This window comes from Pseudonaja textilis, chromosome 1 (genome assembly GCF_049901715.1).
Source record: "Pseudonaja textilis isolate UNSWEBS1 chromosome 1, rPseTex1.2, whole genome shotgun sequence".
Taxonomy (NCBI): domain Eukaryota; kingdom Metazoa; phylum Chordata; class Lepidosauria; order Squamata; family Elapidae; genus Pseudonaja; species Pseudonaja textilis.
Window position 1 is genome coordinate 147,826,891 of NC_141990.1, and position 17,300 is coordinate 147,844,190.

The 17,300-nt window shown below is 36.6% G+C and overlaps 1 protein-coding gene across 2 annotated transcripts; it reads right to left on the bottom strand.

Moving 5' to 3' along the window:
- Positions 1-10,431: 10,431 nt before the first annotated feature.
- DNAJB9 (DnaJ heat shock protein family (Hsp40) member B9) lies at positions 10,432-17,240 on the bottom strand. 2 transcript variants are annotated; one of them, XM_026710332.2, is made up of 3 exons: positions 17,213-17,240; positions 13,221-13,446; positions 10,432-12,085 (listed from the first exon to the last, which is right to left on the bottom strand). In XM_026710332.2, exons 2-3 carry the CDS (start codon positions 13,435-13,437, stop codon positions 11,655-11,657), a joined length of 648 nt encoding a protein of 215 aa, XP_026566117.1. In that variant the 5' UTR covers positions 13,438-13,446; positions 17,213-17,240; the 3' UTR covers positions 10,432-11,654. The 2 variants fall into 2 exon arrangements, with proteins under 2 accessions (XP_026566117.1, XP_087775320.1); XM_087919194.1 differs by having other exon boundaries at positions 15,465-17,240.
- Positions 17,241-17,300: the final 60 nt, after the last annotated feature.

The window sequence follows — 17,300 nt, forward strand, 5'->3', positions numbered from 1 at the left end:
ACGCCCAGCACCTAAGCCACACCCACAGAACCGGTTGTTAAAAAAATTTAATCCCACCTCTGGTTCAGAGCTATTGGAAAGGGAAAGGGAAAGGAAAATCAAATGCCATGTGTACATGGAATTACTGAATGACCAGCTCAACAGAATGAAGTAAAAGAGAAAGAACTTATTAACATTGACTGATCAAAAGGTCAGAGGGTGTACAATGTCATTGGATAATCTGCCTGAAGGCAATATAAATCCAGGAAGGTTGAGAGCCAGTTTGTCCAAGGCTGAAACTAGGATATAGTGAATTGCAGTTCCACTTTAGTCATAAAAACTGGCTCGGTGACTTTGGGCGAGACCCTCTCTCTCAACCAGGCATGTCAGGCTTGGGTGATAAGCTGGTTGGTCAATTCCTGTCGCATCCCATAGAGCCGTGATGTTGAACCTATGGCACACGTGCCAGAAGTAGCACACATTGCCATTACTGCCAGTACATGAGCCCTCGCCCAGAGCAGGTCTACTGCGCATGCGTGTTTGCCGCTGTCCCGACAGCTGATTGTCAGGTATCTGGTGTGCATGAGTGGGGCAGGTGTGTTCGGGAGACACGTCCGCATGTGCAGAGATGCATGGTGCATGCACAGGGTCACTTGTGCATGCCCAGAGATGTGTGGGGCACAGGGGGGTCACTCGCGCATGTGCAGAGATGCGCAGCAGTGGGGGGGTCACGTGCGCATGCACGGAGCGTGGAGGGACTCATGCACATTGCCTTCTGGGTGCGGGCATGCGAGCGCATGCATACAAGCGTATGCACAATTATTGGCACAGGAGCCCAAAAAGGTTAGCCACCACTTCCAAAGAGCAGTACTTGGTTGATCTGGAAAAACAAAGCGGACCCACTGGTCAATATATTTGGGCAAATTACATTTTTCCTTCCAAGCATCTGATGAAATCAGCTGTAGCTTTATGAAAAATTATGCTTTTTAATAAAAATGTGTTAATCAGAAAAAGGACAAGATTGATTTTTTTTTTTGCCACCATCAACTAATACATTTCTTCTTCTACAAAGGATTCTATTGAAAGCTGGAATTTCCCAAATCGTGAATCAACAAGTACCTGCAATTTAGCACTGTGCCCAAGAAGCTCAAAACAAGGCTTCTGTTAAGAGTATAAAAGAAATGTAAGTTTATATAAATATATAGGAAGAAATATTGGCAGAGCACATTGAACTATTTAAAGGTCACCTTAGTGCAGTAAAGATTCTTATCTCCCCAACCTTTTCTGGCACTGCTCTGGTTTTGTTTTTAAATCAGCTTTACAGAATCTGCTGATGCACAAACTGGTCATTTCCCATTCAGATGCAAGTTCAGTGATACATCACTTCCCCCTTGCTCCTAGAAGAAATACAGCAATAAAAGCATATTATTTCTTTTTTTGGGGGGGTTAATGTTTTTTTTATTTTTCGATATACATTATATGAACAGGGACGCACCTGGGTTTTCATTTAAATAGAAATACTAATACTAATAATATTTTTACATTAGTCATACTTTTGTAATTATGGTGTTGTTATACATATTTGCATTAGAGTGTGTTCCTTCATTGTTTAATTGTTCAGTGTTTTTGTCCACCATTCCAATAACAATCACAATATTATTTAAACATACATAGTAATGCCATCTTTCAACATCTAATCTTTACATCTAGTTATTACTTTTAGTATATTATATAAAAATATTTCTAATAATATTCCCCCTTGATCTTGTTTCTGCCTCTATTCTAGCTCCCAATAAAGCCAATCTTATATTAAACAGCATTCCCTTTCTAGCCATCATCTCTTGTCTGCTTTCATTTTTTTGACTTGCCTCCCAAACTCCTCCTTTAGGTTTTTATCTCTGTCTGCATCTTTCCTATTTATCCCAAATATTTCTTCCATTTCTACTATCTTTTGCTGCCATACTTCCAGAGGATCTGCCCAAGCTATCTTCTCTTCAAAAATATCTTCCTTTTTGTCCAATCGCATTTTTAATCTCTTAATACATATTGTCCCTGATTTGATTCATAAGTCTTTATTGTCTTCTCCTTCTTCTCTTCTTGTTTTATTTGTTGATTTATCTGTTATATCTTTTCCTCTGGTCTATTATCTCCTCTATTTCCTATGTTTTATTATCTTTATTCGTTATCCCTTGTTGAACATTTTCTGATTTCCCCACAATGTCACGCATTAAGTCTTTTATCTTCCTGTGGTTCTTTGTCAACATATCATAGGTACTTTGGAACATCAACACCATTTCTTTTTGAAATCCACTCATCTCCCCCTGATGCAACATCTTGTCTTATTTTGGTAGGTCCAAATATTGCTCAACAGCCTGTCAGTAGTCTGTCACAGTACCAAAATCTTAATTGTCTATGACAGAGGTCTCCAAACTTGGTAACTTTAAGACTTGTGGACTTCAACTCCCAGAATTCTCCAGACAGCTATGCTATGATGGAGAATTCTGGGAGTTGAAGTCCACAAGTCTTAAAGTTGCCAAGTTTGAAGACCTCTGGTCTATGACCTCAGAAAGCCATCTTAGAAAACAAATAAAGGCATCTTCTTATTTGGATGGATGATGCCTGTTAAGAGATGAGGGCTATAATTTACATTGAAGCACTAAATAAACACTATCCAATATGTAATATTATTACAGTAGCCTTTTTTTTCTTTTTCCTTTTTATTGTTAAGTACTCTATCAAGACAGAAGCCCCTGAAGAACATTCTGCTAATAGAAGCACCAGCATTAGCTGTGGGAACGGAGAGCAAAGAAACTGATTTTGCTAGTTTGAAGAACGTTGCAGTGGGTGGATACTGTTACCAATTATTTTTAAATTACAAGGACACTATATGACATTGCAATTGTGAACTGCTAAGATACTTGTAATCTGATATGCATGTCACCTATATGTGCACAGCCACCTCTCTTCCCTCTTCATTAACCCTAATTAAGTCCTAGGTTAGTATTGCTATTCCAGGAATCCTAGGAAGTGAACTGCAGTTCACAAAAGATTATGCTTTTTAAGGTGGAAAAGGTAGCAGACTTCCATCTCTCTCTCTCTCTCCCCCTCTCCCCCTCTCCCTCCCTGTCTCTCTCTCTCTCTCTCTCTCTCTCTTCCTCTCCCCTATCAACAGACATGCTGTTCCTCTTGCAATGTCCAGATATATATATATCTTTATTGATTACTTTTAAATTGCAAAGCTTTTGGAGACTATAGCATTTTGGTGCATTTGGGTTTTATTCTATATATTTTGGAAATAATATCTCATTAAAAGCACCCCCCCCCCCAAATCACATTAGGGATTTCTGCAGTCAAAATTCATTGCAGAAGAAAGAGGTCTGCAGGATGCTCACAGGTTGGGAACCAGAATGTACAGATCACAAAAGATATTTTCAAAGTGGAAAGATTTGAAGCAGATCAGAGTTGTCCATGGTAGCAGAGTCATCTCTATCTCCAACAATTTTTGGATTTTTTCCAGGGAATATCTTCTGCTGTAAATTAGTAAATGAGAAAAGCAGAATATATTCATACTTTCTTCTCTAATTACTTTAGTGCCGTAATGGTGAACCGATGGCACGCATGCCAGAAATGGCATACAGAGCCACTCTCTGGGCACGCCAGCCATCGCCTATTGCTCTTCTGGGTTCCGGCACATGTAGGTGTGCCAGCCAGCTGATCTTTGCATCCACATGTGCACCAGAAACTGGAAGACCAACTACCCAGTGCGCACATATGCGGTAGGGAGCTGCTCTTCTGGTTTCCGGTGCTCCCCCATGCACACATGCACACATCGAAAAGGTTTGCCAACACTGCTATAGTGGTATAAAGGATTACTTATTTACTTCTATTTACATTCTATCTTTCTTTAGGAATTCAAGATAGTTGTTGGTGAGGATGACTTCTCTTCACAATAAGCATTCTGTGAAGTGGGCTAACCAGAGAGAGGGCAACGGGAAGCACGTGAAACCGTGGTTAACTCCATTGCACCGAACTGTAAACCAAAACTGAATGTGTTACTGCAAACTATGTATCAGGAAGTGGCAATATTTTTAGTCTAAAGCTGTAAATAAGTGTCATGAGCTCAGCTCACAGGATGGCTGAACCCAAGATTCTTCCTACCCCTATTTTTCTACGTGGTTAGAGAATTAAGGAAGATGTTAATAGTGAAATTGGGAGGATTCAATTTAAAAAAAAAACTGTTTTGAGTGGCATTCCAAGGGCAATTATACAACAGAATGCAATAGTAGGATAAAAAAGAATAAATTGAAGATTTTTAATGATCTGTCACCAAAGACACCCCTGGTTGCCCCAGCTCTGATATACATGTATATAGCATCTGAATTATGGTGGGTTGTTTCATATTTTAAATAACAAACTACCACAAGGTTTTAAGGTTGATAACTGATATCCTGAGGGAGGGCATATTAAATCTACCTGAATGTAGATTGTTAAAAATCATATTATTTATAACCAACTTCATCTGAGCTAACTGAAATATTGCAATAAAGCTCTAACCTTTCACAGTTCTTCAGCAATCTGATTTTCATCAGTTTCAGTAGATTTTCCATCAGTTCTACTGTACATCCATTACATCAATGGCAGCTTTGTGTCATCAACTGCCATTTTGTAAGATAGCCTCTCCTAGTATAAAATTACCGCTGGGCACTACTAGCTGTCCAAGGATGACTGAATATGGTTTAAGAAACTACTGCATGTTCGGAGTCCAATTTCTCTTCAGAAATATAATGGAAAAATACAAGGCACGTTTTGCTCAATTCCAAATAAACAGCACTGAAGGAAAAGTCCAGGTTACATTTTCCTTAGCTGTCTTTTTGGACTTGGCCTGAACTATTAAATCAGAATAAATGAATTGAACTAGTATATCAATTCAGCATTCAGTCTATTTTCATCTGGTTCTGACAGATTGTATTTTAGAACATCCCTGCTGATTGTGTGCCAGAAGCAAAGTCAGAGAAGCATCAATTCTTTTTTCAAGTGTAAAATAATGGAATTTGTTACACATCAGGGAGAAAAGCTGAATCTTTTTTCCCCTTATAGATTGTATCCAGAGGTAAATGATCAGTTTGAGAAGTGATGCTTGCCATGGCATAGAAGCATTTTTTTTTCTTTTTTAAGTGGTCTCATCAAGGCTTTGGCTCTCAGCAACACCCGTTCTTCTCTAAAGGGCATTGTCTCCAAATAGATTTCCAAGTCAAATTCAAAGTGGTTATTATTCCCTAGGCGGTTTGAATCCCACCTATATGAAGGAATCTCTACTTCTTTACGTAGTGGCTTGGGAGTTACCCAGCCCTTTGAGGTAAAGCAGCTCAGAAAATAAATACAGAAAGAACTACCAACATTTTTGTTAGGAATGTAAGTCACCTAACAGCTATTTGGGTTGGAAAGATATAAACCAGGATAAACATTTTAATACTGTATCTTTAAGAATGAAAAAAGTGTAATTGGGTGTAGTTTCTCAAACTGCCATAAGATGGAGCCAGAAACCTGGGTTGTTTTAGTCTGTCTCAGAAGAGTGTGTGTCTCAGTGAGTCTCTATTTTCCTTCTGTTGAAGAGTTTTGCTGTTCCTCCATTTTTCCTAATTGACTGTTATTTCTGGATTTGATATAAGTCTGATACTGAACTGTTTTTGACACTGGACTTTGTTATTGGATTATCCCTGAAACTAAAAACTGACTGATCTTACCTGTGAATGACTTTGGACTGCTTGTTTGAACTTTGCTTAACGTTTCTGGAAGAAAAATCCTACATTTACTGTACAGTGTATCTGTGTGCTGTGTATTATTCAAACACTTCTCTCAAATACGTCTCCCTGTATGTGCTCATTCTCCTAACGGGGAATTACCTCAACACTGGTTATGGGCCCAGGCCATACCAGGCTCAGATAATTGAGTTGGTGTGAATGCACTGTACTGTATACAGACAGCTGTTTACTGTTTAATTGTAGTTTACTATCCTGATAAAGATGGCACAAGACACTTCAACAAGTCTATCACTGATAACCCGGTTGGATGGAACAAACTATGTTTCCTGGTCTATGAAGTGCAGTCTATTTCTGCGTAGAGAAGGTTTATGGAATGTAGTTCAAGACCCACCGGATATAAATGCTTGGGATCCAGCTAATGAGGATGATGCCAAGAAGCTTGCTGACTTTAAACAGAACAACGAACGAGCTCTTTGTATAATTGGACTAACACTGAGTGACCAGCAGCTAGTCCATATTCGTGGAGAAGAGTCTGCTGCTAGGTGTTGGGAGAATTTGAAGAGGATTTAGAGCCCGTCTTCTGAAAGGTGGAGATATGTTAGCTCGTTTGAACTTCATGAAAATAACTTTTCAAGAGCTACATGAAAAAGAACTGATATTTTCAGAGCTGCATCAAGTTTACATCATTCTTTCCTCGTTGGATGAAAGTTATGATTATGTATCTTCACTGGAAGTCCTGCCCAGCGATAAACTGACATTAACTGACATAACTGGAAGATTGCTAGAAGAAGCAAGAAGATGGCTGGATAGAGACCAACTGAGAAAGAAACAACCACAAGATTTGTCTTCAACTGCCTATACGGTTAGGAAATGTTTTTCTTGTAGGGCTAAGGGACATATAGCTAAATTCTTTAAGAAAGGAAAACAACAGAATACTGGTAATCACCAGAAGGCTAAGAAGAATGTTAGTTTAGCTATGTCTAGCAATTCAACTGTAAACCATGATTTGTGGGTTGTTGATAGTGGAGCATCACAATGCATTACTAAAGATAGAAAAAGGTTTGTAAAGATGTCCATGAGTAAACACGTATCATTGGCAAATGGATGGAAGATTAACACATCAGGTGAAGGTACTGTATATTGTTCTTGTATAAACAAGCATTCAACTATGTTATATGTACCTAAACTGAAATTTAATTTGTTATCAGTAAGGGCTTTAGTTAATCTTGATTATGTAGTAACCTTTAGGGGAGATAACTGTGTAATAGAGAAAGAGGGTAAAAGTGTTACTCGTACAATAGAGAATGATTTATATGTGATACATGATGACCAGTTGAAGATGGCTAACTCAGTTTATAACAATGTTAAGCCACATGATGAATGTATGCATTTACTGCATAGACGTCTAGGGCACATTAATTTCAAAATGCTCAAACAAACTGTTGAATGGTCAGAGGGAGTAAAATTGAAACCCTGTAGCAAGTATTTAAACTGTAATGCTTGTAGCCAAGAGAAAAATAAGGTTACTCTAGCAAGCACATGATTTATGAAGAACATGGAAGTGATACAAATCCAGCTTGTGACTGAAAACACCTTTATGGCTCTCAGCATAAGAAACATTTTATAATTGAGAAATACTAGGCAAACACAAATGGCTAAGTTATCAGGAGATACTAGAATTCTGTCAAGGGCATTACAAAATTAAATCAAGAGAAGAACTGGTGACAGAAGGGCAAAGTTGCCAACACCGCATGTTATGTACATATCACTTTTGCAATTTACTGTTCTTTGGCCTGTAGTGTTCCAGTAGTTTCAAGAAGCAACCATGTCTTCACTATTCCAAAAAAACCCACGTAAAATTACCAATACCATATAAAAAATAAATGACAATGGAAGGAATTTTGACCATTTACCTTAGAACATTTCATAGCATAAACTCTTAAGCACACATTTAAGAAGTACAGTGGGTATCAAACTCTCTTCTCCAGTAGAACTGTATATAAAAAATAAACATTTGTTGCCATTTACTAGGTGTGGTTAAGCATGTTGATACTATGCTTTCATACTTTCACCTTTGCAACCAAAAGGCATTCAGGTTGTCACTGAAAAAAGATCAGACTTGAACTAAAGTTAGCAGCGAATATAATTGCACAAATAACTACCCGATGCCAATAAATATAAAAACTCTTACTTCCATTGATGGCCAATGTATCCCCCCACTCCCTCCTTCAGTCAAAGCTGCATGTGGTAAGCAAGCTATCCTGGTAATTCAAGAGTAGAGTTCTACATTCCCACTGTAATCTGAATGACAACCTAATGCTGTTATTTTTAAAAGTACTTATCCTCAAGTTTCCCACTCTTTATGCTTTATGACAAGTTGCATCTCTCCCAAGACGTTACTGACATTTCAATAATCTTGAATTTCCAAAATATCACTCAGTGCTGAATATGTCAAATATAAGCCACAATGCTACTATTGAAAGCTAAATAAAAAAATGAGGGTTTCTAGTACTGGGGAACATAGAAGTTTCAGTTGGTTAGTGGTAGGTTTAGTTGAGGTTAATTAGTAGTGCCATCCATAATACTCTTTTTCCATAAATATGTTTTGTTACACCTAACAAACACAATGTTAAAAAGTTATATTTATGTAGTTAACTTACTGTGGGAAGCACCCCACTCCCAGAATAATGAAATATTTTGGGGAACATTAAAAAAGGCAGATTATATTTCTCTAAATGAGAAATGGAGAAACATAGTTTTTTATAGGCAGGAAGCAGACTCAATCTTTCTTAATAGACCCCGGCAGATATTTTGTGCTCATTAAGAAAGACTGGGCCAGTCTATCTACAAAACAAAAAAATCTTCAGCTCCAGGACGATGGAATTAAGAATAGGATATGAACCTTCGGGACATAGTAAGATTATAATAGAGCTCACTACATTGCACAATCGCCTAAGGGCATTTCGAACATTGCACAACCCCAACAGCATCTCTGAAATTTATAAAAATCCATGTAATCAGACCAATTGGCCAGCTGCACCAGAACCATAAACCCATGTGGTCCTTTCTACCATTAAACCATCTTTCCAATCAGCTTCCATGTTTTCCAGTGTCTTTCTCCCAGCTTGGAACTGAACCAGATGGATATTTCTTCCAACAATTACCAAGCGCATCTAAATTAAAGTAACCAAAATTCATGTCACAACTTTTGAGTACCACTAATGTTTGAAAATTGAAAGTTGACAAGTTTGACACACCTTAAAATTCAATGGATTGCACTCATGGGGGAAAAATTATTAAGTGGCAAGATTCCTGCTTCAAATGAACAGAAGAGCCTAACAAACATATCTAAACGGTTATTTCTCCAGCCGCAATCTCTGAAATGGAATTATTCATTTATTCAGAGATCCAGTCATATTACTGCCAGATAAGAACACAGCCTCCAAATACTCAAGTGAGCCAAATTTAGGAAGTTTGGGTATATAAACGTAAGGGAATTACGCAGGTGCACCATTTGTTGTTATTGTAAAACATGCAGATTCATCTATGAACATCATCCATTTGACATAATAATTAACACATCTCCTTTCATTCTCGCCACTTCTTTCTCCTTTCAAAAGCTTAACTTCCAAAGAGTTGTTTACTTCCATTAAGCCTCCTAGTACATAGTCCTTGACTTATGATCGCAATTGGGACCAGAATTTCTAGTTGCCAAGAACCCAAATTTTGATCACATGACCAATGTGGATGTTGTGACAGTTGTAAGTGCAAGGACTGGTCATAACTCATGGTTTTCAAACAGTGACTAAATGAATGATTGGAAGTCAAGGTCTACTTGTATAGAGCAAGGCATTAAATAGATAAAAAGAGGGGGAATTAAGTGCCCTTAATATGGAACACAAACTAGAATTCATTTATTTATACTGACTTTTCGAAAGATCTAATAGTTTTTGTTGTACCAAATACTTGGAACACAATTAGTGTCAATTCTCCTTCTGTAATTTTGTTTTAAAAAGATCACTACAATTAGTTCCAAAGTCAACAACATAGCAGTACAAAACTTCATTAAAAATGCATTAGCTGCAATTAAAGTGCCTGTTTTGTCATTGGCTGGACCTTAGATGTGAAGCATTCTAATTTCCTATTACATATAGAATGTCTATAATTCTATAATTAGCTGCAGAATCTTACTGAGTACTTAAAGCTGGACTAATTAAGCAGTTGTAACAGAAAAATATTGAAACTCTACAGAAGAAACATGAAAATTTCTGTCCAGCACCTCTTATTTTCTCCAATAAGAACATTATGAAAGGATTGACTTACAACAGTGAAAGATAAACTTTTATATCAATAGTGCTTTACTACTTACAATAGCATATTCATCATTTATCAAGGTGAAGGAAACTGAAGTTATCCATTATTCTCAAGGAAAAATGTTTATATATAGCAGATAAACCAAAAATGATTTTTGAAGTCTTACTAGATGTTGCAGAAAACTCACCTACCAGCTAAGAATGAAGTACTAATCCATGAAGACTTTTCCTAGCTTCCACATTAATAGTTTTCTTTCATGCTTATTTATAAGAGTCAATGAATGGTAACATGTATATTAGCTTGTGGTCAAGTAATTTATTTTTCTTTAGATTTCTATAATATGCAGTCATGCAGGAGACTTGAAATTCGGAGCAGGTGGCATTTTTAATCAAGTGGCATATTTATTTAACATATTGCAATGTTACATTAACCAGAAGGCTATGGTGCTATTACAAGGTAGTTGTTTGGCTGCCAATTGCCAGTCTGTTCTGTTCAAGCTCAAGCACTATCCAGAGTGCACCACAGGAGTCAGACTAGCTATATAATCACTTCAGCTAGATAGCTACATTGCAAAAGTATACAAAACATTATGGATTTAAACTTCTTCAAAAGTGAAACATCTCATTTTAAGTTTAAAATAGCGACTTCACATTTGAAATGAGTTGTTTCAACATTACAGGAATTATTCTTGATGGTGTTCTACTCCAAAAGCGTTCCAAACTAAAAGCCGCCATTCTGGTCTCAATTGTCGTCAAGCTTGAAATATTTCCAGTAGTGTATGACAGAAACAATACCAGAATAAATCTTGTGAAGAGATTATTGTGAATTTGAAATATTTTGTACAATTATGTAGTCCTATCTCTAATCCAGCATGGGGTAGTTTTATTCTTCAGTATTGTAGCATTTTGTGCAATTGAATACAGTAAATAAAACAGTAACTTACCTTATTCACAAGGCATATTTACTACCAAAAATTCAATCCCCCAGTCCACCCCAATATCTGAACTTTCAAACAATCTGAAGGTTAAAGGTTTTCAGGATTATATTTATATACACATTTTAAATACATGTTTGTGTACAAACCTGTACAAAATGTCAGTTTTGTTAAATCAAATCATGCCATTCAAAATATACCGTATTTAAATATATTACTGTATTTGTAAGTCATTACTGTCAATGTAACACAGAATTACATAGTAAATTCTGTGCTAATAAAGAACAGAATCACACCAGCACTCACCAGTTAACACTTCTAGAAATAGAAGCCTGACAATATTATCTAGTATACAACACTTCGCTGAATGTAAAATATAAAGTGAACAGTGAGGTAATTCGGTTACCTTGCTTCTGTTATTACAATCTAACACTGTCATATGGAAATTTTCTCCACATGCACATTCTATGCAGCTGAAGGAATAAGGTAGTCATTCCATCTTGTTTTGTTGCACTTGTAATATTTATCAGTTTAGCTACAACATATTTTCAGCACTTAAAGTGATTAAACTACAAATTCATGGTTTGCAGAACCTCTGTTCTTCAGCAGCAAAGAATAGAGCCAAAAGGAAATTACTGCATACATCAAAAGGAACTGCAAAGTAACTACTGTCCAGAACAATCTGTGAATGTGGTCACCATGTTTCCTCGGCGCTGTGTCACAGTTCTGCAGTGTTTACTAGAGCCATGGAATTTGTTTCCAGTCTGCATTGTTTGCCGCTGTGTGTTATCAAACCCATTAAATGAAAACATCTTTTCCATATCTTCAAACATGTCATCAAACAGTCCCCCTCCAAATTTAAATTCTGGAAAAGCATGTCTTTGTCTGCTCTCAGCCTCCTGCTGACTATGAAAATGATTTTCAAAATCTTTCTTTGCATTGGAGTTTTCACCAAAGAAATCAAAGTCTTTAAGGAAGCGATCAAAGTCAAAGTTAAATGAGTGCTGAAAGGGGTTTCCATTCATCCGTCGTCCATCTGTATTTCCAAACTGGTCATATTCTCTACGTTTATTTTCATCAGATAAAACTTCATATGCTGTAAAATAAATCAAGAAGTTGTTTAAAATCATGTAAAGACATACATGACAGGTCTTTACATACATAATGGTGGCTTGGTCAATTCAACTTTAAAAATCCTTAGGTAAAAGAGGCAGAGCTAAGAATTTGAAAGAATAGATTAACCTTTCTCAACTGGAAATATGTGACAGATCATGATTGAAATTTATTTTTAGCTTCTTTTGCTGTGGAATGCTAGCCCTTGCTTGCAGTGGTGGGAATTATGTGCTGAAACTTAGCTGCCCATCTTCTATGAACTATAATCTTCTTATGCAGGGGTTTTCTGAGATCTTGAGGCTTTATTTCCAGGGTTCCTCCAGGGTAAAACAAGAATGAGAAAGGATGGACTGGAAAGTTGCTATACTGTATGCTCATCAATAATATTAGAATTATCAAAGAGCCAGAATCAGATCAATTGGTCTACCTTTTCAGTAATTTCCATTGGCTAGCAAGGGTTCTCCATATATTACAGAATATACTTTTTCTGTACTACTTGCAGAATTTTTCAATAAAATAAAGCTGGAATGGCTAAACTCTTCTTGTAACCTTAGTGGTTAAAGTATTAGGAGTGGTGACAGCTAGTTTCAAACATAAGTTTAGCTTACTCTGTCATATTCTCCAAATCCAATCTACTTCAGAGGATTGTTGCTGAGGCAAAATAGGCCTTGTACTGCATTTGTGCCTAAGCAAACAATAAACAATGCTAGTGCTACTCTTGAGTTTTCAAAATATTCAAAGCTTCTCTAAATTTTTATGTTTAACTCTCCCTGCGACAATTCTCATTATATATATATATATGCAATGGTTTTTATCTATGGCTATAACAATGTGTGGAAATAGTTATAAAAAGAATATCCACAATAAAAACATACGCAAAGTATATTCCAAAGATAAAGTGATAATGATGGTGTGAAGTACCTTTATTCCTAAAAGAGGAAATTAAGATTTATGTTCATCTATTACTACATTTGAATAGGAAAAGGATGCAGATCCTGCATAAGCAGCAACACTATCTAAACCAGGGAATTTCTACAAATATAATAGAATATATTTAATCCTATTTTTCTACTCCACAGAAGAAAATGATAGTTAATTTTTAGCAGAACTTAACTTACCTTCTGCAATTTCTCGGAATTTTGCTTCTGCTCCAGGGCTTTTATTTTTGTCTGGATGATATTTCATTGCTAGTTTATGAAATGCTTTTTTAATCTGGCGCTCAGATGCACTTTTCGGAACTCCTAGAATATCATAGTAACTCTCCGCGGCCAGTATTATTTCTGTTATCATTAAAATGCAGAGTGCAAATAAGAAAATTGATTGTGTAGTAGCCATTGCTGATTCCTGAAGAAAAAGAAAATATCAGAATGATTCTTCTGTTTTAACTTCTTACCCAGCTATTTCTGATTCCTTATTTTCTGCTAATATCTTAGACATTTCAGAGTTCAAAGGACTGACATATTTGTTTTCACAAATTCAGGGAAGTTTTTTCATCATACTTTTTCCTATAATTTTCCATTCCTACTAAAAACAATTATCTTAAAAGTATTTTCGCATAAGAAGTAGAATCAAAGAAATATCATATGACTTCAGCATATTAATGTAGAACCTGTAACACTATTTTGATTATACATACAAAATCAGAGATAGAAAGAGATGATAAAGTTATTGTCAATCTTCTGGCTCTGTTGTAAGAAGAAATGCTACTACTCCAATAGAAAAGTGAGATAACTGCTTTTATAATTATCTTTACCTCTTCTCTACATTTACTCTATGACATTCCAGCAGCATTTTTTCCCACAAATTAATTAACAGAATTAAACTTGTAAAAGTTTAAAAGGAGAATTCTAGAAATTTTGCTTTTTAGTCATTTCTTTCTAATCTACAAACTAGAAGTTCTCAAATACTGCTATGTTGAGTTTAATTTTTTTTTAAAAAAATACTTTTTTCCTCCCAGTATTGTTATAGTTTGCTTTCTTATCCAAATAGAGGAAATATCTTAACTCCCTTATCAAAGCAGCATATTTTTAAATTGCCATAAACTAATCTGAGTTTATGGAATAAAGCAGAACAATGATATAAATCACTGATATAAAAATGAAGCTATTTTAAACTGTTTCGTTCTTTAGAATTGTCAACATGCTTTGAGGTAAAGACTTAGTAATTACAACTTTAATTTGTACACAGGCACATATCTTCATCAATACCTTGCTTATTTACAATACATGCAAATTACTGCATATGCCTACACATGCCTGTTTTTTTATTTTGCTGCCAGCAAGGAGATCTCAGTTGGCAAGATCGAAGCAAACAAGTTGCCTCTTTATCAGTGTTTCCCTCCTCCTTTCTACTAGATCCCTCTTGAGACAAGGTACTGAACACATAAACTAGAGAAGAACTCTAGTTATAAAGATACCATGGTCTATTGAAACTCTGTTCACACTTTTCTATTGTTAATGTTCTACCATTTAATGTGAATGGATGATGCCAACCTAATAGTAGACAGAACTACTGAACATATAAAACATGATTTAAGACTGTGATTTCTCTGAGTGATTACTTTACACTAAGTAATAATGAAAGCAGGCAAGGCTGTTTCAGTTAAATATAACATAAAATCTGCTTGGATTTAGAAAGATACATTTGGAGCTGGCAAATAATTATGGTCATCATGTCCTTAGGAATGAGTGATAGCAGTTCAGTTGTAGGTTATCTTAATATTCCAATCAGGTTCAATTAAATGTTGAGGTTGCAATGGTTTTTGAGTAATAATTATCATTTCAACAAAGATAGGGTTGGGGATTGTTTTCGTGATGAGAGATAACTTTTTTGGTCATCTATACCCTACAGCAATTCACCGGCATTGACATTATGTCCAGGGGTGGGATTCCCCTGGTATATCCGGTCCGGTGATCGTGTGCTTTGCGATCTCGACATGATCACAACAAAGAGAGCATTTTCAAAGCAAGAATATTAAAGGTCTGATTTTTAAAAAATTAAAACATACACTGTAAAACCCTGCATGTTTCTTCTTTCAAAAGATCAAGCATTCTCAGTCATCCAGATCATAGTCATCCCAAAGGTGCTTTTTCAAGAGGCAACTGGACTTTCTGGGTTTTCTTTGAAGATGTTTTGTTTCTCATCCAAGAAGCTTCTTCGACTCTGAAGCAAAACATCTTCAAAGAAAAACCAGAAAGTCCAGTTGCCTCTTGAAAAAGCACCTTTGGGACCAGCTAAAGTTTTGTTACAAAGTCAACAAGAAAAAAAGGATCACAAGGGAAGAGAAAAAACAAGCATATTCAAGAATGTTTTTAAAGTTTCAAATCTTGGGAATGTTAACAAATATAGAATAGTATACATACACATATGGAAATTGGCATCTGCAGAGAGAAGCCAGGGGAGGGTTGAATGATGCAAGCAGTGTTGTAACACGTCCTACCTCTTTTTCACATCACAACATTGAATACATGCCCCAAAGGGGCAGAGCCTACAGTACAATGCTGTTGCACATCATACTTTATTAACCCTAGGCAAAATACACAGCATCTGTTCACTTCCACCAATGGAAGACTAGAATAGTGTAATTCATCTTTAAAGAGTTTAATCAGTGAAAGAATAATGGACCTAGATACCTGTGAGGACTGACAGATCAAGGAAGAATCAGAACATGGAGTTCAATATTTTAAATATAATGCAAAATTCGCAGAATAAACAAACTGAATCACTATTTTGACCGACTTATCTATAAAACTCAAAATAACAAGAGTTCAGAATTTTTCACTGTATCAAATAAAGATCATACACCATCATGAAAAGTGTGTTTCATACCATAGTTCAAATTTAAAACAGCATTCTCTCTTTTTTAAAAGAATATTAGAGTATCTGAAGTTGCAGGAAAGCTTTCTCAGTTTTATTTATAACAGAAAACAAGAACTCACTGGACAGTTTAGTGTAAGCATATCTATTAACTTCCAGAAATCCATATATAATATGGAGCTGGCAGCCAAAGACTATATAGGTGCTATCACTCCAGCCCTCCTAGGTCATAAAGGCTCATACAGAACAGAAAAGTTGAAAGGACAATGTATATACATAATGTAATAGATGAAAATACATGTGGTATTATTTTATACAAGCTGAAAGACCTTCTGCATTCCAAATCACTGATCTCATTATTATTTTTATTACTGGCTCAACCTGTGGCTTAAACAAACTACTGATTAATTACATTTATTGGATGTGATGCATCACATTATATGTGAACTTTTAAAGTAACGTTTTAAAAGAAAGCATTTCCCCCTTACCTTTAACTAGCAGTTAAACCAGTTGGCCATCTTCTGTCCCCACAGACAGAATATGTGGGAAAGCTTGACTTGAGAGACCAAAACGCTATTTGTACCTTCTCACCAAAAAGAAAAAGAAAAGAAACCGAAACCGAGCCTGAAACACCAGGCATTTTCTGCCAGAGAAAAAGCTAGTTTCGATAGCTTCTCTTGGTCGGGTATGGAGTTTAAGCCTAGAGGTCTTGGTAACACCATTTTTTCCTTTAACCTTCGTGCCTATATATATAGTTTGAATATATATTCCAAACCCGACCAAGAGAAGCTTATATATACTTTATATATAAACTCAGTCGATTAGGTAGGTAGGTAGATAGATAATAGATAAGTAGGTAGACAGACAGACAGACAGACAGACAGACAGACAGACAGATAGATAGATAGAGATAAGGAGAGTGAGAGAGAGAGAGGACTGATGGCTTGAGTTAAGTATGATGGAGTTAAGTATATAGGCAGCGGACTCTGAGCACGTACAGAGTTCCTTTTCCTCACTCCCTAAGCATTGACGGCGTCTCCCTTCCTCACATATGTATAATGAGAAAGACAAAGGACACAAGAAGAGGTACTGTGTCGTGAAGGCTGCCGAGATGAGCCCAGAGGTGGGAAAACTCGGGTTCAAATCCCTATTTAGCAAGCGGCTCTCTGTTGTTTGGCCCGCTGCGACGGGAGAAAGATGAAGAAGCGGCCAAACCCACCGCTTGCTCCCTGGGACGGAAACCCCAGCAAGTTGCCCTTCCTCCCTCGCCTGCCCCGTCGTTGCCACAACTTACCGGCCGCCGGCCTCGCCCCGCAATCCCTGAATCGAACCCGTCGGGGCTGCCTTATAACCTCGGCGCGCCAAGCGAAGAACGACGGTCC

Coding starts and splice junctions, on each gene's coding strand:
- DNAJB9 (XM_087919194.1), bottom strand. Junction 12,086..13,220: donor ATTCCGAGAAATTGCAGAAG/GTAAGTTAAGTT, acceptor TTTATTTTACAG/CATATGAAGTTTTATCTGAT.